At 37.5% G+C, this 27,845-nt stretch overlaps 2 protein-coding genes across 11 annotated transcripts; both read left to right on the top strand.

The window, feature by feature from the left end:
- Positions 1–162: 162 nt before the first annotated feature.
- Positions 163–17,685, top strand: LOC123772994 (uncharacterized). Of its 8 annotated transcripts, XM_069315330.1 has the most exons (9): positions 291–390; positions 689–851; positions 7,111–9,647; positions 11,267–11,517; positions 11,613–11,770; positions 13,015–13,174; positions 14,031–14,228; positions 14,421–14,610; positions 16,312–17,685. In XM_069315330.1, the coding sequence occupies exons 3-8, from the start codon at positions 7,383–7,385 to the stop codon at positions 14,443–14,445; spliced, it is 3,057 nt and encodes a 1,018-aa protein (XP_069171431.1). In that variant the 5' UTR covers positions 291–390; positions 689–851; positions 7,111–7,382; the 3' UTR covers positions 14,446–14,610; positions 16,312–17,685. The 8 variants fall into 8 exon arrangements, with proteins under 8 accessions (XP_069171433.1, XP_069171429.1, XP_069171428.1 ...); XM_069315332.1 differs by lacking the exons at positions 291–390; positions 689–851 and adding an exon at positions 163–268; XM_069315328.1 differs by lacking the exon at positions 689–851 and having other exon boundaries at positions 195–345.
- On the top strand, positions 16,327–26,182 carry LOC123772995 (uncharacterized). 3 transcript variants are annotated; one of them, XM_045766451.2, is made up of 7 exons: positions 16,327–16,466; positions 19,968–22,325; positions 23,306–23,556; positions 23,639–23,796; positions 24,297–24,456; positions 25,090–25,287; positions 25,522–26,182. In XM_045766451.2, exons 2-7 carry the CDS (start codon positions 20,088–20,090, stop codon positions 25,544–25,546), a joined length of 3,030 nt encoding a protein of 1,009 aa, XP_045622407.2. In that variant the 5' UTR covers positions 16,327–16,466; positions 19,968–20,087; the 3' UTR covers positions 25,547–26,182. The 3 variants fall into 3 exon arrangements, with proteins under 3 accessions (XP_045622407.2, XP_045622408.2, XP_069171436.1); XM_069315335.1 differs by lacking the exon at positions 16,327–16,466 and having other exon boundaries at positions 20,528–20,666; positions 20,810–22,325; XM_045766452.2 differs by lacking the exon at positions 25,522–26,182 and having other exon boundaries at positions 25,013–25,153.
- Positions 26,183–27,845: the final 1,663 nt, after the last annotated feature.

The raw sequence follows: 27,845 nt of genomic DNA, 5'->3' as shown, positions 1-27,845 counted from the left end.
TGAGTCAGTGCATTAGACAATCGATGGCTATAGCAAGACGGGGTCCAAGAGCTAACATGTCGATCCTGTCGTAACGTGATGTAATCGGCTATTACACCACATTGCAACATTTAATAGTAACACAAGAATTAAATTAATAACACAATCTAGTATACAGGTAGTATGCAAGTGGAAATACAGACAATATCATGAATAGTTTCTTCCATCGGGGGGCCAGAAAATGGATGAACATTGAGGCAAAGAACTGTTACATGTAGCAACTTCACAGGTAGCTAACGTCAGTACTGATAGCAACTGTGCAGCTCACAGAAGTATGTCCGGAGAACCTGGCGAGTCTCGGTGCAGGTGGGCGCTCAATTTCCTACCAAGGATCACGGCTCACTAGACTTGGTATAAAGAGACTATATAAATATATATATATATATATATATATATGTATAGGTCTATCGGTGTTATATGCAGAAGGTTATCCTAGTGATACGGTCAGTGCTTGGCTGGAAGTGACAACCGCTTGTGACCTTGAGCTGGAGATATGTTTATATTTAATGTTTAATGGGCTGTGGGAAACTGCTTTAATCTGCAGTGTTCACAGTCCCGAATTTATTCAGTTTCACTTTGTGAGTATATCTACTGCATTGGTAATGTTGTCTTATGAGTGTGGATATATTTATAGTTGAAGCTACCCCAGGTCGCGTGTCCCGTGCAGTGCTGCCACCTCACGAAAAATAATTGTACCATAACTACGGAGGAAAATTTACCTAAATTTACCTAATGCCTATCAACATAGTGGCCTCGACGAAGGACCAGAAGCCGGAGGCTTGTCAAAAGCTCCCCTTCCATTTTTCCGTAGGGTGTGTAACAATTATATTAATGAGTAATACAATTACCTGTATTTAAATGCAGCCCCCCCGTGGCGCAGTGGTAAGGCATTCGCCCGGCACTTCGCGAGCGCGTTGGCCTGGGTTCGTATCCTGGCCGGAGAGGGTTGAATAGGTGCCAGTCCTTAACTGTAGCCTCTGATCATCCAGCAGTGAATGGGTACCTGGTTGTTAAACGATTTGGCGGGTCGTATTCCGGGGAAAATTTGGATTAAAGACCTGCCCGAAACGCTATGTGTGCTAGTGGCTTTACAAGAATGTAGAAACTCTTGTTTATATAAATAAAAAGTTATTAGAAAAAAGGTAAGATAATTTAGATGTGCCTCTTAATTCCACTTAACTTATCCATGAGAACTTATAAGTAAAACAGGAAGTTCTACATTAATCCTGGGTCTAATAATTACCTGAGAATTCCACATTCCAAGAAGTTCTACACTAATCTTAGGTAAACAGGCACCTCAGGGGGCCATGCATGGTCCCCAGTTTGGGAACCACCATATTAATCGTAATAATTCCCAGAGGTCTTTCACACATAATAATTATAAATATTTGTATTTGCAAGAAGGTAAATGGGATTGGTTAATTACATAAGACTGGTATTTTTACATTTATGCAAAACCACTAACAAGCATAGGTCCTTAATATAACATATCAGGTAAGATGGAAAGGCACATTGCAGCAAGATTTTATATCAACAAATAACTACAATGTAACTTAACAGGAGGTGATTACATTGGTAAGGACATATGTCCTTAAGTACTAATACTGGGAAAGTGGGTAGTACAAGATACAGTTAGAGTTTGAAGCCCAAGGTAGGAAACTATGAGGATGAACTTAGGTACTTTTTGGTTTTACTTTTGAACAGGAGATGGGTTGGACAATTTGATTAACTCATCAGGGAGTAAGTTCCAAAGACTGGGCCCCTCTTATTTGCATGAAGTATTTGCACAGATATAGTCTGACTCTGGAGATATCAAAGCTATACTTATTTCTGGTGTGGTGGTCATGGGTTCTATTACATCTATCAAGGAAAAGTTTCAGTTCAAGATTAGCATTTAGGACCAAGATTTTGTACATGTAGATAGCACATGAGACTGTGTGGAATGAGTATATGTTTAGCATGTTAAGAGACTTAAACAGAGGGGCTGTGTTGTCTGAAGACAGAGTTTGTTATAGTTCTGATAGCAGATTTTTGTGAGTAATGATAGGCTTGAGGTAATTTACAGTGGTTGAACTCCATGCACAGATACTGTATGTAAGATAGGGATAGATTAGTGCATAGTATAATGAGAGGAGAGCAGAGTGGGGAATATAATATCCGTTTTTAGAAAGTATGCAGACCGTTTTTGAGACTTTGGCTGTGTTGTATGTGGGTGCTGAAGTTGTCTCTTGTCTATGTATAGGCCAAGGAACTTCCCCTCATTTTTATTGGTAATGTTTACATTATCTGAAGTTGAATCTGATTTGATGATTTACTACCAAATAGAATGTAGTAGGTCTTTTCTATGTTTAGTGTAAGTTTGTTAGTTGACATCCATGAGTGGACTTTTTAAATTAATTGTTGACAATATTATTTATTGTGTCGGGGTTGGGGTCAAAATAGATAAAGGTAGATGTAGCTATTTTCTATCTCTGATAGAGATGTATTTATTTCTATGTAGAAGGTAGTTAGTTTTAGTTTAGTTCATTTATTATGCACCCCATACCCATCTTGTGGGCGGTAGTAGAAAGGGTTACAGAGGCACATAATGAGCTCAGGGACTGAACCCCACGTAGAAGGTAGATGTAGATAATGTATGTCGTCGATGTATCTGCAGTAGATGCGAGGTTACCCTGTGGGGTTGAAGATGGTTTCTTCTAGTGTTCCCATGTAGAAGTTAGCAAAAAAGGACTCCTAGTGAGGACCCCCATGGCTACTGCGACTATCTGTGTAGACATGTCTCCCCAAGGGCTTGTCAACTGGGCTATTTTGGTGCAAATCTCCAGAAGATTACGGAGGGCAATGTCTGGAATACCTAGGTTTGGAGGCATATCGTATGGAAAGTTTATTGTCTGCTTACACTGATATCGAATTACGAGTTTAATGCCTGTTTACACTGTACATACGAAATGAAGAAGAATCGAAGGAGAATCCCGTTATTAAATAAGTTTATTAGCTACAATAAACTCGTTAAACGTAGCATTTTTTGAAAGCAACAATTTACTTAATTAATTTTTTATTTACTTTTTATCCGAAAAATCCTTGTTATTTCTTTTGGTAAATGTTATTAATTATATACATAACAATGGAGGTCCCTAAGACTGTCCAATCCTCCAATTTTTGGACACCGGAAACATTGTTTTAAAAATGCTATATTGACTGAAATATCAACTTCGCGAAGTTTGTGGGCTGTTCTTACAATGTGTTTTATAAGTATGACTATAAAACACATTGTAAGCCTTATGACATACCCTAGTGGCTATAATAGCTTGTATCACATCTTATGTTTTAATATTTTGAGTGCAAAATCTTATCCGTTATACCACGTACAAATAAGACTCAAATAAGACTTTTTTATTTGCTTAACTAACAAAAAAATACTTTTTTTTGCTTAACTAAAAAGTCACCTAAATGTAAGGAAAAATGTAACTTTCCTTGTAGTACATAAGTCATGTGCTGCTTCTGTGCAAAACGTTCCGAAATATGATGTTCTTCCATAATGTAGGACCACAATACCGCAACTTCAAATTACGTACAGTATACGCTTTTGGAACACTTGTACCGCAGGTGGCAGCACTTCTCGGGACGTTCGTGTGGGCCAGTGCAACATGGCATGTCAATACTGACGACACACATTCTCACCATCTCATTTGCTTACCACTCGATTAAGCACTGGTGTATAAATAGCCACAGGAGACAAGCATAACAACGCAAGAACCTTCTACCGTGATGTACTCTGGGTGAGTCAGTTGCAATTAGTGCAAGAATAAAGAGATAGAGAGTGAGTGGCAGCGGTGTATGGGTGCGCCTTCTCAGTCTACCCCTCACACCTCATGCGCATGAAAACAAAAGTTAAGGAATAAACGCAACAAAACTGCAACATATAATTTTGCAACCGATTAAAAAAATTGGAAAAAAAAGTCTTCAGAGGCATTGACAGAAAGCTGCATGGCAACAAGCCCTTGAGACGAAAAATCGGTCATGCAGAAGCAGATATTATTTCGTTTGAACCCCTCGAAACAACCAAAGATGGATTTAGCAACCCACTCGTGATTTTCGCAGTAAGGAAGATATCAGGGAGTTATGATGGTTATAATTACGATCGTGAGAATGGTGATGTGGTCGTAAATTAGCTATATAAGGGAGGGGTCTTTCCCGCAAATCTAGAGCTAACCGACGTTCAGAACTATAAATCAAGAACTTAAAGCGTATTCCTTGCTTGAAAAAGATCACAGATTTAACAAAAATGTGATACCGAAGTATAGTGACATTAGGACAATAAATTGGAATATTGTTTCTTGGTAATATTTTCATGTTAGTATTACTGTTTGCCAGGAAAATATTAAATATGTGACAGTAAAACCTCACCCGATTTTTTTATTAACACGCTTGCGTAGACATGACTGTGTTGCTATCCTAGTCTACACGAAGGCTACAGAAGTATAGGTTAAGACCCCCATGGCTTAGGTTAAGCCATGGGGGTCTCTTAACTTGCTAGCTAGCGAGTTAAGAAGTAACCATAGGGTAAGAGGTAACCATATAGGTAACCATAATAGGGTCACTTTTGCTATCCTAGTCTACATGAGGGGCTTCAGAAGTATAAGGTAAGAGGTAACCATAGGGTAAGAGGTAACCATAGGGTAAGAGGTAACTATAGGGTAAGAGGTAACCATAGGGGTTACTGTTGCTATCCTAGCCTATATGAGGGGCTACTGAATATAGGTCAAGAGCTATCTAAGGTCTCTATGCTGCTACATCCAGTTTACATGAGAGGCTACAGAGTTAGCAAGGAGTCACAGTGCTGCTACCCTGGTCTTCATTAGGGGCTACAGAGTATAGGCTAAGAGCTAGCTATATATATTTTCCAGATCTAGCTATATATATTTTCCAGATCTAGCTATATATATTTTCCAGATCTAGCTATATATATTTTCCAGATCTAGCTATATATATTTTCCAGAGCTAGCTATATATATTTTCCAGATCTAGCTATATATATTTTCCAGATCTAGCTATATATATTTTCCAGATCTAGCTATATATATTTTCCAGATCTAGCTATATATATTTTCCAGAGCTAGCTATATATATTTTCCAGATCTAGCTATATATATTTTCCAGAGCTAGCTATATATATTTTCCAGATCTAGCTATATATATTTTCCAGATCTAGCTATATATATTTTCCAGAGCTAGCTATATATATTTTCCAGATCTAGCTATATATATTTTCCAGATCTAGCTATATATATTTTCCAGATCTAGCTATATATATTTTCCAGATCTAGCTATATATATTTTCCAGAGCTAGCTATATATATTTTCCAGAGCTAGCTATATATATTTTCCAGAGCTAGCTATATATATTTTCCAGATCTAGCTATATATATTTTCCAGATCTAGCTATATATATTTTCCAGATCTAGCTATATATATTTTCCAGATCTAGCTATATATATTTTCCAGATCTAGCTATATATATTTTCCAGATCTAGCTATATATATTTTCCAGATCTAGCTATATATATTTTCGGGCAAGTTATGTTGCTAAAAGTTTTTCTTCAGTGTAAATGAACTACTAAGATGTAGTAATTCAGCACCAGTCGCCTGGCAACAAGAGTATCATCAGTCTCGTTAATTGTAATGATGAGTAATGAGTGTGAAGGAGATAATTGCAATGATGAGTAATGAGTGTGAATGAGATAATTGCAATGATGAGTAATGAATGTGAATGAGATAATTGCAATGGTGAGTAATGAGTGTAAATGAGATAATTGCAATGATGAGTAATGAATGTGAATGAGATAATTGTAATGATGAGTAATGAGTGTGAAGGAGATAATTGCAATGATGAGTAATGAGCGTGAAGGAGATAATTGCAATGATGAGTAATGAGTGTGAATGAGATAATTGCAATGATGAGTAATGAGTGTGAAGGAGATAATTGCAATGATGAGTAATGAGTGTGAAGGAGATAATTGCAATGATGAGTAATGAGTGTGAATGAGATAATTGCAATGATGAGTAATGAATGTGAATGAGATAATTGCAATGATGAGTAATGAGTGTGAAGGAGATAATTGCAATGATGAGTAATGAGTGTGAAGGAGATAATTGCAATGATGAGTAATGAATGTGAATGAGATAATTGTAATGATGAGTAATGAATGTGAATGAGATGATTGTAATGATGAGTAATGTGTGTGAATGAGATGATTGTAATGATAAGTAATGAATGTGAATGAGATGATTGTAATGATGAGTAATGTGTGTGAATGAGATGATTGTAATGAATGTGAATGAGATGATTGTAATGATAAGTAATGAATATGAATGAGATGATTGTAATGATGAGTAATGTGTGTGAATGAGATGATTGTAATGATAAGTAATGAATGTGAATGAGATGATTGTAATGATGAGTAATGTGTGTGAATGAAATTGTCACACATGTGCTTATTTTTGGTTTATTTTTTTCTGTTTGGTGCGACCCATTTTGTTTATTTTGCCCACCTACTAATGGGTCGGGACCCACAGTTTGAAAAACCCTGCCCAAGGCGAAATAAAGAATTTCCCCTGAGATGCAACCCACAACACTTGCCTAACTCCCGGGTATCTATTTAGTTCTAGGTGAACAGAAGCATCAGGTGATAAGAAACTGCCAAAACGCTTCTGTCCTGCCGCAGGACTTAAACCCGGAATCTTTCGGCTGTTTATATAAAACGTACATGTGTTTTTTTTTTATTATTTAATAATGTATGTAGTAGCGCACATGTTATTATGCTTATTTTTCTAATCAGTATTATATTTTCTATTTATTTATTTATTTATATATATACAAGAAGGTACATTGGGATTGTGAGGATACATAGAATAGTAATTACAATCTTGTAAAGCCACTAGTCTTTCAATAATAATAATACCGTGCTATTTACTATATTTAATCTTATCAACGCCCCATAACCACATTAATATGCACTTCTAATATTAACAAATGATATATTAAAATAGTGATTATTCTTTTACTTGTAGAAATCCAGCCAGACGTTGAGAACTCTCCCTCAAGCCGTCTCGCAACAGCTTATTTAGCCCACTATGTCCAGGAGGCACATAAATATATCAGCCGTCAAACGTCTACTCTTACAGTTTCTGTTGGAAACAGTAAATAACATGAAGGCTTAATCCAACGAGACCACACACTGCCTGTCGGACTAAAATACAAGAATAATAGACTATAATCAACATCACGTTTTGAAAAAAAAATATATATACAAGATTTTCTCTTGAAGTGAACGTCTGAAACAATGTCGTTGTTCAGTCGAGTTACTGGCGGTAGCGGACTGACGGAGGAGGACCATCGCTTCTTGAAGTTATATAAAGTGCTGGTCACTGAGGGTCGTTATGCTCTACATTTAATATTTAAATGGGGGTGCGTAAGGGATGAGACTGTGCCTCTAACCGAATACCTCGAAGGTATGAAAATGAGTAAAAGGGATATAAAAAAATGTTTTCGAGATTCCACAATGAGGGACAAAATGAAGAGCAATCCTTCAGGAAATGAGTTTGACATAGCTTTATTATATGCTTGTATTGAAACCACCTGTTCTGGCCTTGCTGACAAGGGAGCCCCAGAATGGGAAGGAAAAGACCACTCAAAGTTGGAATCGGTTTGTAGGTGCATTAAGAACTTAAGAAACATCTACGTCCATGATCCCCCAGTACTTGCCGACGATGCCATTACGGACACTAAACTGCAAGAAATTCAAGACTTGATTGACAAGATTTTAACTTTGGGAGGGGTTAAATACGGCCGTCAGCCGTCTGAAGTCAATAAAATAAAAATGTCAGTGTTAGATAACATTAATAAAATAATGAACACATCTCTAGATATTAAAAGTATTCAGCAGTATCAAGCTGAAATAAAAGATCTTAGGGACATGCAAAAGAACAAAGTACTTAATGATGGGAAATCCGAGCTTTTTTCTAAATATAAGAATATGTCTAAAATTGATCCAGCATCATTTATTTCCGGCAGAGAGAGACTGCAAGTTGCAAAAGTCTTTACTCGTCTTGAAGTTACCCGAAATCAGGCAAACAATACCAGTTACTGGGAAGATGTGGATTATGACTCGCTACTGGATCTAACAACCGAAGATGGAAGCAAGCCAATAATTACAGTGGTGGAGGGCGAGGCTGGTGCGGGTAAAACAACCTTGGCAAAACTGATTCTAGATAAATGGATGAGTCAGAATGCGTCTGGCGACACGTCCACCTTCCAGGGGCTCCAGACTTATGATCTGGTTCTTTATGCTGAGGCTAGAAATAAGTCAATCTCCAGTTTCCTGTCTTTGCTGACAGTGCTTATGTCACAGGCTTCCTACTATTTGTTCGATGACGATTTATTAAAGTCTGTGCTTAATCTCAATGTTTTGCTCATAATTGATGGTCTTGATGAGCTAAACACAGCTTCTGAAAGACTGATAAAGAATATATCTGATGAACATATTCCGAGGAGCAATGGTAAGCTTCATCTCCTGATTACTACAAGACCTAATATGCTCCCTGATCTCCCCACCCTTCTCCCTAATCAATCCACCGTTCACACCAGGCTTAAAGGAATTACGCAGGAAAACAGAGTTGAATTTGTATTAAAGCTTCATAACGAAATGATAACGGAGAATCTAAGCAATCAAGACACTCAAGAATTAGTTGACTTTATGAAACAGTCAGAGTCACGTCTTGGGGAACACTTTCGGTTACCCTTAAACTTGACTTTACTGACTTACCTGTGGGCCTCTGATCCTCAACAAGTCAACTCCCTCACAACAGCCACAGGTCTATACATTGCTTTACAAGAGATGATCATAACCCGCTTGTCGACAAGAATCAAAGATCATAATGGTTCTGTTGAATTTCCTACTGACAAGTTAAAGAACCTTTGTGAAGAGTTCTTAAAATGTTTATACGATGTTTGCTTAGAGACTCATTCTCGTGGACACATGCAACTGTCTAGTGACTCAATAAAAGAACTAGAAAATAAAAGTAACGATCTGAAATTACCCTTTAATGAGATGTGTTCTGCCTTCCTTGCTGCGGAGAGTGAATGGACCGCCAAGGGTTATAAGATTGATCTTTTTGTGCCACACAAGAGTATAATGGAATTTTATGCTGCCTATGGAATTATGCTGGATATTATTGAGAGTAACAATCCACAATCATTTAAAGACGAGATAGAAGAAATTTGCCGGAAACTCAAATTATCTTCAAAAATCCAATCTGAGATGTTGGAAGAAAAACAGCCAAAAAGCAAGTCATTGAGTGACATACTGAAGACTCGAGGAATTGACCTAAATTCAGACAAAGTAAAAGCATCTAACTATCAAAATGTGTTCCTGCATCTGAGTGGACTTTTGGCTCATAAGCATCGAGACGACTTGAAAACGTATGCAAATGAGCTGGTGGCCATGTTGAAAGAAGCAAAGATGAAGGACTCTCAGTGGCTGGACCTGGTGGTGGAGACAAGGTGTGATGACCAAATGGCTGTTCTCATTGCCAAGGAGATTACGAAAGTAAGTTTGCTCCCAATTTTATTTTACTAATTTATAAATTGCTTATTAAATGCAACTTAATTTTTACAGCAACTGCAAATGATGTGGAAATAATGCACGAAATAAACCCAAGTTGAGAGAGAGAGAGGAGACCGTTTAGTGCAACCAGTTAATGTGGTGCTTAAAACACTCCCTTGTGGAACGCCATATAGCTCATTGTGTGATCTGGAGCGGGAGTGGGGAGAAGCTTTGATGAAAATTCGCCCAATTGCTTCCGACGTCAAAACAATACAATTAGGCTAATAAATTTTCTCTCTAGGTATTGTTATACGCTTACTCCAGGTCAAAAAGTTGATGTTTATGTAAATACAATTTAGAGATCCATTATAGATTTAAAAGCTTGAAGTGGCCATAGTAATTTTAATGGTGTCATTACGATTGTCAGTTCGTGAGTAGTGGTGCGTGAATATTATTTGGTGTATAGCCTAGTGGTCAGACTGTTTACTTATTCCTGATAACCCAGTGAGGTTTGGATAGTGCGATACAGTTGTGGAGGAAGTTTTAAGCCTTACACTGTGCTTTTTCTGTTTTTGTTGACATTTGGCATTTGACTGGACGTGGGTGAATTGATATTACATATGATGTACTATGTACGGCTGTGCTAGTAATAAGTGGTAACTACTGTTAATATGACAAAATATTTTAGCTCAAATTTAGTAATGGCTTGTAGTTCTACAGAGTGGCGGGTGCATGTACTCTTCCATTGCTATTGATTCATATTATTTCATTGATGGATAATACAAACGTTTTCCTTTAGTGTATTATTTTAATGTTAGTAAATATTAATTAGAATATGCCAATTTTTTTAATCTCTTAGTTTTAAGCAGCGTAGCATATTAATTGATATATTTTAGGAGTTGCTAGTTCCACTTAATGGTACTTACAGACTTCAGGAGCCTTTTCAAAGCTCCTAAGGTATCAGAGTGTACAGTCGTGACTCAAGCAGGGTATTGTGTTGTTAGCTTGAAATTTAAAATAAAACAATAATTTGTAAAGCAATAAATGTAAATTTGGTTGGGTCAGTTGGCAATAATATTTCAGTTTAGGGTACTGGGAGCCAGGCATTAAATATGCTAAACATACGTGGGAGTAACTTTAGTTGTGAACTGGAGAATGTGAATTTTATTTTATAGTGTGACATCAGTAACCAATTAAATTGACTTTAATGTCCACCTGTGATTATCATCCAGGCGATTTATCGACGAGTTCTGAGATAGGCTTCGACTCTTTATACTGTATATATAAACGCGTTTGTGAGAGTTGGAACTGGTTTGTGGTTTTTGTGTAGATATCGGGAGAGACATTTTCCTCAGTTTGACAGTAATTCATGTTTAATATAACCATACTGTAAAATATAGCATCTCACATTCGCTACGAGAATATCCACTAGCCTGAATTCTTGAATTTGTCTAATCCAGGATCCATATTGTAATTTACCTTCGTATGGCTTTCAGTCTTCGTACAGCCAACGAAGAACAATAGTATACAGATATACAATAGTTATTGTAAGATATGCCTCGAAGTGACAATCAAATAATTTCTCAGTTTATATATTAACTAAAAATAGTATTTTCCCTCAGCAACTTGTGGTCCGTGATGGCCACACTGGAGCAGCGCTCAAGATGTTTGGTCATTTGGAACCCAATATTCCCGTACAAATAATCCTAGAAAATGAGGTGTGTTACATCCCCCAACTGGACGAGCTACTGGATGAACTCTCTGGTAGGAAGTGTCAGGTCGAGTTTTTCCTCAGGCATCAATGGAAGCACAGGGAATATGGTACCTCAGACAAACTCCTTCAGCGCCTCACCAGCGGCACGGGACATGAAAGGTTAAATAGATTGTGTTCTTGCTAATAGTGTGATAGCTCTATAACACTGAAATAAACATGAACTAGCACCAAAAGTCATACATGACCAATTACAGGTGCCGCGTGTATCGCTTCACAGGAAATCTGGAACATTTACAAGTGTTGCCCACTACCATAGACAATCTTCGCATCACTTTGACTTGTAATGAGCATGCTACAGCTATCTGTAGTGAGCTGGCTACACTGGTTCGGAAGCAACAATTACTTTACCTTGGTGAGTACTATAACCACTTTTTAAACAGTTCATTGGTTGCTTTACCAAACTATAAACTAAAAATTACTTTAGTAAGAATACCGAGTCGCCACTTCATTTGGATTCTCGGCAGTCTGTTGATGTATACACATGAGTGTAGTGTACATAATAAACAGCCATTAAACACTACAACACTATGAAACACAACACTGTAAAACAACAACACATTCATATACTGCTATACCTACAAACACAATGAAGAAAATTCAACATTGCTGCCTCTCTTGATAAATTAATACTTTATACAAACTAATACATAATACCTCATGTCTCCCACTTTTGCCTCACTCGAATGAAATCAAAATCTTTATCCATAAATAGCTACATAATTATAATTGAATTAGTTTACACAAATTTTGAGTACATTATTTACGTAAGAGAAAGTCATAACAACAGCACAACGCATATTAATTTTAATTATATACTATAATCTCAGAATAAGATTTAGAAACTATAATTCTCATTAAATGAACAAATCCACAAGGGCCGTGATGAGGGTTCGAACCTAAGTCCGAGAGGATCCCAGACGCTGCCTTAATCGACTGAGCTACGTCATGGTAAAAAAAAAGCAACCCGGAAATCATCCTGATTTACCAATGGATCCTGCAGTCTCTCCAAGACACAAACCAGGGTTTTACACAATTCCACCATGCACCCGAGCTATGTCAATAGGCTGTTCTACCTCTTCGCCCTTACTTCATGACCAAAAAGCCAAAAAGAGGTAGAACAGCCTATTGACATAGCTCGGGTGCATGGGGAGGGAATTGCGTAAAACCCTGGTTTGTCTCTCGAAGAGACTGCGGGATCCGTAGGTAAATCAGGACGATTTCCCGGTTGCAATTCTTTTGACCATGTCGTAGCTCAGTCGATTAAGGCAGCGTCTGGGCTCTTCTCGGACGTTGGTTCGAACCCTCGTCTCAGACCTTGTGGATTTGTTCATTTGATGCATACGCTATTGTGATTTCTTTGTGTTATAATTCTCATTGATTGTAAAAATCATTACAATTGTGTCTGGAGTGAACAGGTATACAGTCAATAAATAAAACGGTTTACCTTGCCATCCTTATGGCCGAAACTATCTGCGTATTAACGGCTTTATGCATTTTACTTACATGAACAGTGGAGGAGTCATAGGTATCATATGTATGTACACTTGAATAAATTATTATTATCAACAAAAATTTAGCTCTATTTTGGTATTTTAGGTGTGCATGTGATGGCTGGAGTGTCACCCGAGTCCTTGATACCACTGCCGGTAATAAAGGCCAAAAATGGTGAATGTGGCACCTTGTGGATATCAGACGTGAGAGACGACATGGTGGACCAAGCTTGCCAGGTGATCCGTGCACTCCTGCCGCCTGGAGGGTATGTTGTACTGACCCGTTGTCATAACCTCTTTATGGTTAATATTTTCTGGGCAACCTTGGGGGGAAGAGGAGGGGCATGTACTCCTACTAGCCTGCACCGGCACATTCCTGCACGAGAACTGTCCGGCCAGAAAATAAACTATTAAATATAGTCGTTCGTGACGCAGTAGCTCGGCACCCATTTCTGGACTCCCAGCCTACAACTGTCTCTCCACAGACTCGGTAAACAGAAAGTGTTCTACAGAAATCGTGCCACTCTGGGTTTTTCACTGCTGCTAGAATCCTGAACCTCTACGCTATATGATCTCCTTGGGTTAATAATAACCCACAGGCGGAGTACCGCGCTCTAACGAAACACAAACGTACACTTCATAGACGGGTCGAGATTGGCGTCGAAAGAACGAGTGCTGAGTGAAACTGTGCCAGCGTTACCCCCACAAAAATCCTGCAATACCATATGATTCGACTTTGAACTCTTGAAGAGACTTTGAACTATTGAAGATTGGATTACAATCCACAAAAAGGATTGTATGATACACAAAGCTACAAGAGCTTGTTTACATGAATAAAAGTTAGCATTTCAAACCATACGCAAAGTCAGTACAATACAATTATTAATTGCAAGCACTTTAATTTAAAATTCATCTAAAAAATCCTCTGGAACAATTGGGGGGGGGGGGACCTTTGACAAGTCGCAGGCTTCCTGTCTCCGTCTAGGCCACTGGGGAGATAGTGGCCCTCAGGTGAGTATGATTAACAGTTAAAGCTACTATATCATTGTATGTATTTTATTATTTCATTAAGCATTAATAATGATCACTTGTTTCAACAGTTTATTCGAGCATGTTCTGCAGACAGTACCAGAGCGTGATGTTGCCACGAAGCAGCATTAGCGAGCCCAAGTGCAAGGAGCTGCTGGACACGCTGGTTAAGGCCGAGGTCAGGGTGGCTAGGAATGGCGGGATACGCCTCACATCTCCTGCCATTGATATGGATAAGCTCTACAACCTAAAAGAATGGGCAAGGGAGAATCTCGGCTGCGAATTTTACTGGTAAGTTGAAAACTCTGCATGTTACAAAATCTGTACAAATGCCAGGGGTCCGGAGATGCGGCTTTGGAGCTTAAACAAAATTGAGTCATTATATAGAGGGTGATGTTGACGTGTGCTGTCGGGTATAACTGGTTGGTTTGCCAGACTGTTGCACCAAATATATTGTCTAAGTTTATTTTCATCTTATTGCAGCAGTGATGAGTCGAGCATGTGGTGAGGAAGCCCTGCTGTGCATCGTTAGAGTGATGAGTTGCTCAGGCAACCTGTACGTGAGATGGCCCGGAAGGTGGAGTTGATCCTACTAGATAACATATTCGACCTCACGTCATAACATAAGGTCACCGTAAATGATATAGATACTATTGCCGAATTGAAAACGAAGGTAAACAGATTGGTTGAAACTCTTAATGCTAAAAGGTTTATACTTCAAGATCCACAAACCTGGAAACTTGCTTTGTCCAATTATCAGCAAGATACCAATACCCACATTCAAGAACAGAAATGTGACCTTTCCCAAGACTAAACAGAAGATATAGCTAATCATATTCTACAAAAGCAGAAGACACCCAACTTGCTCATGAAGAACTCTCCCAACGCCAAACGAAATGTCTTAAAAAGAGCTGAATGTTATTTATGCCTTTACATGCCCAATTCGGGACTTTCAGACTCAATAATTTCAATATATATATATATATATATATATATATATATATATATATATATATATATATATATATATATATATATATATATATATATATATATATATTGGTGTATACTGGCAGCAGGTTTTCTTTCAAACATGTTTCATTGAATATGACCGCATATTCTGTATTTATTATTTTCTGGTTTAGGGCTTCTATCCCTCTAACTATTTTCTTAGCATCAGGGCTTAATTGAAATAGGAGTTCTCCAAAACTCATTTTCGTACTTTTAAGGTGAAGAAAAGAAGTGATTTACTATAGAGTGTATTACACTTATTTGTATAATTTGCACGACGTTTCGAACCTCCATGGTTCATTCTCAAGTGAACAGATCTTACAATACTAGTTGATTTTATACCCGCATTAGGTCAGGTGATAGTACAATGAAGGTGAAAACATGGGGGGATACATAAGGGATAAACATAGGGGCTGCAGAAGGCTTATTGGCCCATACGAGGCATCTCCTATCTAAACACAAAGATTAATCCAGTGTAATTGGCCTATTATGTTGGACATTGTCTTCTGTGTTGGCATCGATATGTTCTTGTCTTGTCCTTACTCTCATGGTGGGTAGAGTAAATAGTTCCGTGATTTGGGTGTTCATGGTAGGTCGCTCTATTCTTATGTGAATTGCCTCAAGAATTTGTAATCTTCTTGAATCTTGGGTTTTGTCTATTATGCAAGTATTCTTGTTCAACATTTCTCTTGTTAGAGTAATGTCATGGGCTTGTCTATATATATCTTGTCTTATATATATATATATATATATATATATATATATATATATATATATATATATATATATATATATATATATATATATATATATGTGTGTATATCACGAAAATAAACACGTGATTAAGAATGTGACAATGTCAGACCACGGAGGAAAAATGAAATTTCCTGTTTCATTTTTCCTCCGTGGTCTGACATTGTCATATATATATATATATATATATATATATATATATATATATATATATATATATATATATATATATATATATATATATATATGTTATGCGTGGTTTCCTCCGAGGCTATGGGTCCCCCTTCTTCCAGCTAGAGGTGGTACTCCCTTCTATATATATATATATATATATATATATATATATATATATATATATATATATATATATATATATATATATATATATATATATAATTTATTTCAAGGTGCCCAGCAATGCACAGATAACAAGGCTCTATCAAAGATCACATCATTTCCACACACAACTAGACCATCACTAGCTATATCCTGAACACACAATAATCGACAGATACAACAATATTAAATTAGACATTGCCAAAGCACTACATATCAAACATTCTTTAGGAAACAAAGATGCTAACTAATATAAGACAGTTTTCTTTGGCAGAGAGGTAGATGGTTGAAACAAGTTAAGTAAGAAGGCGGTGGGTGCCAAAACTATCGGTATTTTCAACGCGTTAGTATTTTCAAAGCATCATATGACAAAGAATACTGGAAGACGGGACACCACGAGCGTAGCTCTCATCCTGTAACTACACTTAGGTAATTACTCATCCAACTATCAACAGCTATTTTCTTATGTTCTTATCAGTATTAAGCATCCTCCTCCCCCTTCCATTATAAGATGATGACACTTGAACACAAGCACATTTACATTATACCTGTGTAAATAACATTTCAGTGTTTTTAGCATAAACATGACCAGTTTTATTCAATATTATAAAAAAATATGTATAGATTTGTAAAATATTAGCCTTATATATGGATTTTTACACTTGTTTCCATCTAATACATTTTCCTCAAAGCATGAATTGATTTGCAATGTTAATTATAATTGTCTTAGTTCTTAGTTATATTATTAGAAGTAATCCTTACAAATTTGTCTTGCATGTTGATTAATAAACATTATTTTTTTGCACGTAAAGAAGAATCATGTATTGTCTGAATGGCTATGAGTAAGGATGGCTGTCTGGGGCTTAACAGCTGAGTGGACAGCGCTCGGGATTCGTAGTCCTGAGGGTTCCGGGTTCGATCCCCGGTGGAGGCGGAAACAAATGGGCAGAGTGTCTTTCACCCTGATTGGTCTGTTCACCTAGCAGTACATAGGTACCTGGGAGTTAAACAGCTGCTATGGGCTGCTTCCTGGGGGTGTGTAACAAAAAGGAGGCCTGGTCGAGGACCGGGCCGCGGAGACACTAAGCCCCGAAATCATCTCTAGATAACCTCAAGATGATCTCAGAAACACCACAGTGCCTTTATTATTAACTACTCTCTGTATTTTATTGACCAGTGGCAATATTATGTTCCTTATTGACCCGACTACATTATATTGTATTTTACTGGTGACAGTGACTGGCCAGTCATTGGTCGATAAAGTGCATTAGGTGCTTTATTGACCAATGGCAATGCCAACATTCTATGAACAAATCCACAAGGGGCCATGATGTGGCTTCGAAACCCTCATTACAGCCCTTGTGGATTTGTTCACTTGATATATCCCACTATTGTGATTTCTGTGTGTACTACATTCTATATTCGGCTGTTAATTTAATTAATTAATATATAACTTTATACAAAAAATAATTTTGTTGATTATAATTATGTTGCTTACGTATATTTATATTCCATAAATATGTTCCACATATTTATGTTTCATAAATAATGCATATTTTTGCTCAAAATATTATTGTAAAATTTAAAAATTTATTTAATTATTTAATGAAATTTTATATCTTGAAATATAGTAAACTTTGTATTGTAATGGTGTGTAATTATCCAATTTTGAACTGAGCTGTAAGACTCCTCACAATCATTTCTTAACTCTTTCTGGAAGAACTATCACTTCCTCCCCTAATATTACAACGTCCCTCAATTTATATTTCCCTCCTCATAGTATTTGTTAGTCCATCCCCTCATTATTTTCCTTCTAGTAATTTTATATCTCTCCCCTAGTAATATTATATCCGTCCCTAGTAATATTTTAACCCTCGTCTAGCATTATTACCTTCCTCCCCTAGTATTATATACTAGTATTATATACTTTCTTCCCTTAGTAAACATGGGAATAATAGGTAATGGTAAACATGGTAAAATAGGTAATCAGGGATGAGGGGGAGAAAGTTAACATTGGAAGGGGGCAATCGATGGGGGAAAGACATTAAACATAACCGAAATGACGGGAAAGGGTAATGGGGATAAGGGGAGAAGCTAACATGGGAAGGGGCAGGCAGAATGAGGGGGAGACAATTAATAATTATATTAACAGCTGATCAAAAAAACCGCCCCAATAAGCAATTCTTATGGCCAGCGAATTCGAATCTTATGTATCACATTACGCTCATATGTACCTAACCGACAAGATCAAGCTTACTAAAGTCTCACTACTAGTATTTTATCTCCTGACAATGCAACTAGAAGTTAATGCTGCAGTCGGATATATAGCAACGGACATGTTAGCAACGGTGTTGTTGTCCCAATCGAGGAATGTTTGGATTCCAAACATTCCTTTGGATTCCAGTCTCGTCAGTGTTTCAGAGACAGTAGTGTTGTGTGGTCGCTGGTCGATCTACCTGTGTTTAGGTGTAAATGTGGCACTATACGTAGTGAAATGTTATGAAGGGATAAAGGCAGTTTCAACACTGTTCGCAGTTTTAATTGTAGGCTATTTATTTAGCGAGTAATATAGTGCTAATATTTTTATTTAATTTGATTAAAACGAACAATTGTCGACTCAATATTTATATTTCTTCATTTAATAATTTACTGCAATCAAAGTTTCTGACACAAGATGTAAGTCACTTCATATAATGAGAGTATGAACAGACTTATAACCTGCCTACAACTAAACTCACATGACTAGCACATGCACATAATTGTCCTTTGTAAAAACGGACTCAAGTGAGTACAAACATCATATCAGCACCCTAATAATTGATATATTGACGTCACTTGGGCGACTCGAGGCGAGGGCACGATTCAACAACAGGGATAACATAGGCTTTTGGGATAACATAGGCTTTTTTGAGGGGTGATAACGTTGGCTTGAGTTGGGCTTATTTAAAAGAGTAGCGATGACGTGGTGGTGAAAATGTCTCAGGTCTTAGGCCCGACTCCGGCCGAGAGCACATTAACGTTGCTGGGCGACTAAATCCACGTTAGAGAACATATTGACGTCATCGAGTGTATTGATGGGCTACTCGACGGTTCAGTGAATACAACTTTTTCCCCTTGGCTTGTATCTCTGGTTTTAGTTTAGCAATTTATTATACACCCTATACCTATACCATGGGCGGTGCTGGACCCCATACCTATCCCGTGGGCGGTGGTGGAAAGGGTTACAGAGGCACATAATGGGTACAGGAAATGAAGCTCACAGTTCATTTAGCAAAGCAAGTGACAATCTTATGAAGCTAGCAACACAATTTTTTAATGCATACAATATATATATATATATATATATATATATATATATATATATATACGTGGAAGTCGTTGAAGCTAATTTGAATCAAAATTTAAAAATTTGTATTATATGTTAAAATATATAAATAAATTTGTGGAATAGTCATGACAACAATAGTAGTAAAAAAAGATTGACTAACTGAGGCACTGACATGAACAGACCCAAACCTGCCCCAGACGGGCTCACCATAGCCCGTGCTGCTTGGAAATCTTTCTTCCCAGCAACTGAATCTAAAACAACAACAACTCATAGTCACCAAGTCTTGTGCTCACGGCACTCACACTCTGTAATTCAAAGGAGTTCCTCGTCTTTTTAAATATTTGTACTTTACATTACTCAATGTTCACATATGAAAGATCCTGGGGTTCAATTATCGCGGAGGACGTAAACGTTTGGGCATGTCGTTTCATTACATTAGATGCCTCTTGTTCACCTAGCAGTAAGTAGGCACTCGGGAGTTGGGCAACTGTTGTGGGTTGTATCCTGGGTATGGCCGTTAAGCCTAAGTTTCCTATCCTCGACCATAGGAAACCATATATATAAATCAGCAATTTCCATCTAATCTGAGTTATTTTCAACAGAGGCTGCTGCAACGTTGGACTAATGAGACAAAGGCGGCCACAACAATAAAATATTCCTGAGCAAAGAACCTAATTTAATACAAAGTTTGAGAAAATATTATATTGAACTTCTCTCAGAATATGAGTTCGAGCCATATTACAGATAATTACAGCCTGGCAGAGGAGGACCATCGGTTCTTCAGGCTATACAAGGTGCTGGTCTCCGAGGGACGTCGGGCTTTGTACTGTGTATTTTTATGGGGGTGCAAAAGGGATTTAACCAAGCCTCTAAGCGTTCACCTTAAAGCCAGTGGAATGAGACCACAGGATTTCAAAAATGCATTTCGAGATAAAACAATGAGGGAGAAAATAGAAAACAATCCTTCAGGAAATGAATTTGATATAACTTTATTGTACGCTTGCATTGAGAACACCTGTGCCAACCTTGCTCCCAAGGGAGCTCCTGAATGGGAAGATCACACTAAGTTAGAATATATTTGCAGGTCCATTAAAAACCTAAGGAACAAGTATGTTCATTCCCCTCCTATCATTGCTGACGATGACACCATGAACAGTAAACTTATGGAACTACAAGATTTGATACTCAAGGCTTTGCGTTTAGGAGGAAACAAATACCAGCGACCCCCATCAGAGATCAACAATAAGATTCAACTAATGCAAGACAACATAGAAAAAATAATGATTACTTCTTTGGAAGTCGTAAGTATTCAGCAGTATCAAAAAGAAATAAAACAGCTACGAGATAATCTAAAAAAGAAAGTGCTTGATGAGGGAAGATGTGAACTTTTCTCTAAATACAAGAATATAACTAAAATTGACCCATCATCATTCATTTCCGGCAGAGAGAGACTGCAAGTTTCAAAAGTCTTCACTCGTCTTGAAGTTACCCGAAGTCAGGTCAACGGTGAAGATGTGGATTATGACTCGCTACTGGATCTAACAACCGAAGATGGAAGCAAGCCAATAATTACAGTGGTGGAGGGCGAGGCTGGTGCGGGTAAAACAACCTTGGCAAAACTGATTCTAGATAAATGGATGAGTCAGAATGCGTCTGGCGACACGTCCATCTTCCAGGGGCTCCAGACTTATGATCTGGTTTTTTATGCTGAGGCTAGAAATCAGTCAATCTCCAATTTTCTCTCTTTGCTTAGAGTTCTTATGTCACAGGCATCCTACTATTTGTATGATGACGATTTACTAAAGTCTGTGCTTAATCTCAATGTTTTGCTCATAATTGATGGTCTTGATGAGCTAAACACAGCCTCTGAAAGACTGATAAAGGATATATCGGATGAACATATTCCGAGGAGCAATGGTAAGCTTCACCTCCTGATTACTACAAGACCTAATATGCTCCCAGATCTCCCCACCCTTCTCCCTAATCAACCCACAGTTCACACTAGGCTTAAAGGAATTACACAGGAAAATAGAGTTGAATTTGTACTAAAACTTCACAATGAAATGATAACGGAGAATCTAAGCAATCAAGACACTCAAGAATTAGTTGACTTTATGAAACAGTCAGAGTCACGTCTTGGGGAACACTTTCGGTTACCCTTAAACTTGACTTTACTGACTTACCTGTGGGCCTCTGATCCTCAACAAGTCAACTCCCTCACAACAGCCACAGGTCTATACATTGCTTTACAAGAGATGATCAAATCCCGCTTGTTGAAAAGACTGAAAACCCACATTGGAGTTGCCACACATTCTACGAGTGGATTGGAAAACCTTTGTGAAGAGTTCTTAAAATGTTTATACAATGTTTGCTTAGAGACTCATTCTCATGGGCACATGCAACTGTCTAGAGACTCAATAAATATGCTCAAAATCAAATGCATGGAACTAGGATTACCCTTTGATGACATGTGTTCTGCCTTCCTTACTGCGGAGAGTGAATGGACCGCCCAAGGTTATAAGATTGATCTTGTTGTGCCACACAAGAGTATTATGGAATTTTATGCTGCCTATGGAATTATGCTGGATATTATTCAAATTAACCATCAAGAATCAATGCAAAAAGTAATACAGGAATTCTGTCAGAAGCAAAACATATCCCAAGTAATTCAGGTACAGATTCTGGAAGATAAAAATGAAGAAAGTAAGTCATTGCGAGACATTGTGAAGGCCCGTGGAACTAACTTAGACTCAGTAAAAGTGTCTGACTATCAAAAAGTGTTCCTGCACCTGAGTGGACTTTTGGCTCATAAGCATCCTGATCTCTTACACACGTACGGAAAACAGCTGGTGATGATCTTGAAGAAGGCAAAGATGAAGGACGCCCAGTGGCTGGACCTGGTGGTGGAGACAAGGTGTGATGACAATATGGCTGCCCTCATTGCCAAGGAGATCAACAAAGTAAGTTTCCAACCAATAGTAATTTACTATTTTGAGTGTAGTTTATTGAAGGGAATCAAATTGTCATTTATGTATTAAATGCGTGCTAGTGTTACTAAATGCGTTACTCTCAATATGCATCGTCTCCTGTCGATGGAATGACACCCTGTTGATTCAGGCAGCTTGTGACTTTAGGATACTTGAAAGTTAGCGTGGCACGATGAGGCTTCAATGAACACCCATTTCGGGCCAGAGCGCTGCATCCTAAACACTCTCTAGGATGTAGCGTCTTGCTCTAATTTCAACTGTTGTCTAACTTTTCGTGAACCAATTTAAACTCATCATCTTAAGCTAGACCTTATTTTACTGGCCGATGACATCAGTGTAGACACTTACACAATCTGTCACCTGTACATGTTCATAAACGCACCCGATTCTCTGTTGTTCCTTTTTAAAAATAGGGTACACTTATTGTTCATGGCAAGACACATTATTGGTATACTGGTAGTGGAGGCATTGATTTGATACCTGACAGGCCATATTCAACCCTATCTAAGAAGTGGTCTTTGATCATGAAACTTGCATAGTTTGCATAATCATATGGTATGAAGTGGCGGAGAAATCACCCCATCATAATATTAACCCAGAAGAAATAGAAGAGGAAATAGTAAATTAATAATATAAACAAAATACCATCCATCATATCTTCCACCTACATACTGCAGCATCACGTAGAAACTACCATATCATCATCGATTTGTTCAGTATGACTAAATCATCTCGGTAAACTATCAGTCTTATGATATACGGAGCTTTGAACTCTATACCATTCCATGACATTTTCGTTACATTTCTATCCTAACTATAAAACATCTTAAATTTGTAATTTCTAGAGTAATGCTATTTTGTGTACGGCCACCCAGGAGCCTCACACACCGTAAGCAGAACACATGCCATACGTACTTATTAACTTATTAACTGAAAATAGTAATTTTTCTCAGCAACTTGTGGTTCATGATGGCCAAACCGAAGCAGCGCTCAAGATGTTTGCTCATATGAAACCTAATATTCCCGTGCAAGTAGTCCTGGAAAATGACGTCCGTTATACCCCACAACTGGACGAGCTACTGGATAAACTATCAGGAAGGAAATGTTATGTCGAGTTTTTCCTCAAACATCAGTGGAAGCACAGTCAGTATGGCACCTCAGACAGCCTCCTTCAGCGCCTCACCAGCGGCACAGGATGTGAAAGGTTAGATGAGATATCCTATTTGTCTGAAACATTGTAATAATCTCACACCATTTAATAAAATCATAAATGCCTCTAATTACAGATGCAGAGTGTCTCGCTTTACTGGGAATTTGCATAGTCTGGAAGTGTTGCCAGATACCATAGATAACTTGCGCATCACTTTAACTAGTAATGACCATGCTACTGTTATCTGTAGTGAGCTGGCTACACTGATTGAGAAGCAAACAATTGATTGCTTTGGTGAGTATTTAAGCCTCTGGAAACCAGTAAATTTATTTTTCAAATACTACAATGTTAAAATTACTGACTACATAAAGTCCCTAGAGATATCTAGCAGTCATAAGATTGGAGGAGCCTGCAGGCTGTCCAAATGCTCATGTGAAGCTGCTCCAATTTGACTAATTACAAAGCATGCATACAATTTTGATTCTTGTAGCTCAGCTTGTCTATCTCTCTCTTGAAACGAGTGCTTTCTTAAGTAATGTTTCACGAGAAAACCTTGTTTTACCCACACCAAGGCAAATCCAGCAGTCTTTGCAAATATAATTGGGTGAATAGATTGTAGTCAAATTTGATGAGAAAAATGATCTAATAAAAATGAGTAATGGTAAAATTTTGGAGAACCCACATATAAGATAAGCTAATATTAGTGACACCTTGCCACTAATATTAAGATATTAATATTAGATAGAGTTAAGCATCTCTAGTACAAAAATTATAATTGTTTATTTTTGTACCAGGTGTGCATGTGATGGCTGGAGTGTCACCAGAGTCCTTGATACCATTACCGGTAATAAAGGCCGAAAATGGTGAATGTGGCACCTTGTGGATGTCAGACGTGAGAGACGACAAGGTGGACCAAGCTTGCCAGGTGATCCGTGCACTCCTGCCTCCTGGAGGGTAAGTTGTACTCACTGCACACAATACTGACCTCTGGAGTGTTCATAATTGTAGACCTTATTTTCTCCAGCATTTCTTTTTTAAATGTTGAATTGTCGTTTGTAAGTGGGATACAGTTGTTGACAAAAGATGCCCTTTTTTATTTAAGTTTTTATGTCTTAATAACGGCTAAGCGATGCATATGAAGAGAAAGACATGGCACCTAGACATAAGACATGAGAGAGGATATATAATCCTAGTAAATATGTTAGTGATATGAGACGCAGAACTGAAGAAGGAAACAAATAAACAAGTGTTTGAAATCGAATATAGCGTAATAAATCTGAAATGAGATAAATATAACGTAATATAATAAAAGACTTATATAGCATTAAAATAACATTGCTATTAATGAAAACCACACAGTGTAGGCTACCGCTATTACCTACCACAAATATTGATAAGTTTTTATCAAATATTTGCGACTCTAAATTTGTCATTCTTTAAAATCCTCGGCGAATATGTCTTACTTCACATCGCTAATCTTATCATGTTTTTCTTCTATTGGCATTATAAGTGGTGTCTAGGACCTCATAAAATGTTCCGTAAAGCGGTGAGACATAACCATCCAAGCCTAGCGCTGTCTCGCTTCAGGCAATACCGGAGCGTAATGTTCCCACGTAGCAACATCAGCGAGGCCAAGTGTAAGGAGCTGCTGGTCAAGCTGTCTGAGGCCGGGGTCAGACTGAGGGACAAGGGGATCCTCCGCCTCTCCTCTCCTGCCCTTAATAATGACCAGCTGGACCACCTTAAGAAACTGGCCCAAGAGATACTCGGCTGTGTATTTTACTGGTTAGTGGAAAACAAGTTTTAATAATCTGTTTTGTTACATTATACTTGACGGACAGGTGTGTGTGTGTGAGCATAACTAAGACAATTACTTAACTCCACAATAGACAAGTTTAGGCCAATTACACCGGCTCTCACACACATTTATCCACCGAGAGGTTACCCCTTCATGTATAAACTATGAGTGAAAATCACACATAAAACTTTTATGTTGTCTAAAACTATGATTTATTGCAGTTGTGACGAGTCGAGTATGTGGTAAGGAAGGCGTCCCGCTGAGCATCATGATACCCCGTACGTGTCTCCATCATGTCTTCTGTTCTTCAGCAACAATGACTTTTAGGCATCCCCGTCTCCCCGTCTCCCGAGATCCCAGAGACGGGGATTCACCAGCACCCTTTGCTTCTGTCATTTCCTAGTAATCATTTCTGGGTGACAGGGGTGATAAATAATGACATGTGGAACGACTTAAGTCTAAGATGATTCTAGACAGATAGTCTGCCACGGGATTCAGGTTAACTACTAAATAATATTTAGAATGTATACGTATTGCTTCCTAGAATGTTGAAACAGAACCCATGGGCACCAATACTAGAAACAAATATCTATTTGATATTCCAAGAATGCGACTTAACCAAACTAGAAATGCTCTGCAAATCAAGGGGACCAAAGGAATGTGGAATGACCTTCCCAATCATGTCAAAGGCTGTACCTCTCTCTCTCTCAACCAGTTTAAGAAAAACTAAGTACTACCTAATAAACTACATATAACCATACCTTACTTCCTAAATGTCAACGTATGTCTTGCTATTTTCAAACAACATTTATTATTGACCAACGTATTTAACTGCTGATATCTGCCATGTATAAACTTAACTAAATAAACAGAAGATTACAATTTACTTTAAAATTCCCTCTGCTGTTCTGCTGCATTTTCTGCTGTTCCATCCATCATGTAATTAATATCATTCTCCTTTTCTTTTTTTCCTTTTTTTAATTCAATTTATGCTTTTGATTTCAATTAGTATGAAATTTTAGTCTATGTTTTTTTTTCCCTCAACTTGCCCGAAACGCTGGACGTATTAGTGGCTTCAGGCATAGAATGTACTAGCTCTATAAATCCAACATTATGTTCGTAACTCATTTTCAATGTATAATAAACTTTACCTGAACAATCATCTTATCTTATCTGGTAATATAATAACAGACAGCTAAACTTTTGAGATACAGAACGCGACAAAAAGTAGAACACTATCACCTTCAGCTACTACGCTGACGCCCACACACACACACACACACACACACACACACACACACACACACACACACACACACACACACACACACACACACACACACACACACACACACACACACACACGCACACACGCACTCCCTCTAGTTTGTATTCACTCGTTAGGTGAATACAAACAATAAACTTTGTACTCTTTGTACTGTACTTCTTTAAAAGTTACTATTTGTATTTTAAACAATACTTTTATATATTAGCACAACATCACCGAGTGTAATTTTACTATGATTATATTTCTCGTGACAAATTAAAAATGAAAAAGTTTATATAATATTAATTAATTACAACATCGGGATGTCCAATATTAAAAAACTCGCATTGATTTCAATACATTATCTCATACAGCCTGAAATCTATATAAATTATTTCATTCTCGCAAATTATAGTTAAATAGTAATATATTTTACCCATAATATTCTCAATATGACTTACATCTCATTATCCCTTAATGTAATGCGAAAGCATGTATTAATGGCTACATGATGTACTATATTGACTGATTAATATTGTACTATTTTGACATGCTCCATAAATTATTAATTTATAATTGTATTTAACAAATTGATTAGTCCGTGAATGACAAGTAACATGTAGCATAAAATGCAGAGTTTAAAATACACATTATTAATATTAGATAATATGTATTAAACTTAGATTATATGTATTCATACCTAATACGACCATAGCAACAATATAAACACAATTGTGCTTTTGTTTCAGAATCGTATATTACATCATCAGTTCTACGTCCCAAAAATATTCGGCACCAAATAGATACATAATTACCAAGGAAAAGCGCTAATTCAGTATAGTTAAGTAACACTGAAAATACATGTCGACCATTTCCTCCATAAACAATTTGGTTTACCAATGGCAGCATTTCGCAGATCCCACAGTTCTCAACTATACAAGACGCTGTTAAGTAACTGTACAGGTACTCTACCTTGGACCAGGCATCAAAATTAAATAATAAATTCATTTATATGACATCTGTGTTGATTCCAGTTCTTTGACAGCATCAGAGAAAGAAATAATATGACATGGGTGATTTCTGTAATCATTTATTGGATTTCATCTGGCTAATAATTTTTATCAGGATCAATCATTATTTTTTTTTAGTCATGGATAATATTCAGGCCTAAAGTATACTTGCTGGTTGGTCAGTGAGCTGTTACTACACAAGTCACTATTGCCCAGTGACTACACACCTCACTATTGCCCAGTGACTACACACACCTCACTATTGCCC

Source organism: Procambarus clarkii, chromosome 81 (assembly GCF_040958095.1).
Source record: "Procambarus clarkii isolate CNS0578487 chromosome 81, FALCON_Pclarkii_2.0, whole genome shotgun sequence".
NCBI classification, from domain to species: domain Eukaryota; kingdom Metazoa; phylum Arthropoda; class Malacostraca; order Decapoda; family Cambaridae; genus Procambarus; species Procambarus clarkii.
The sequence above is the reverse complement of the archived record's forward strand: the minus strand, read 5'-3'. Positions and strand labels throughout refer to the sequence as shown.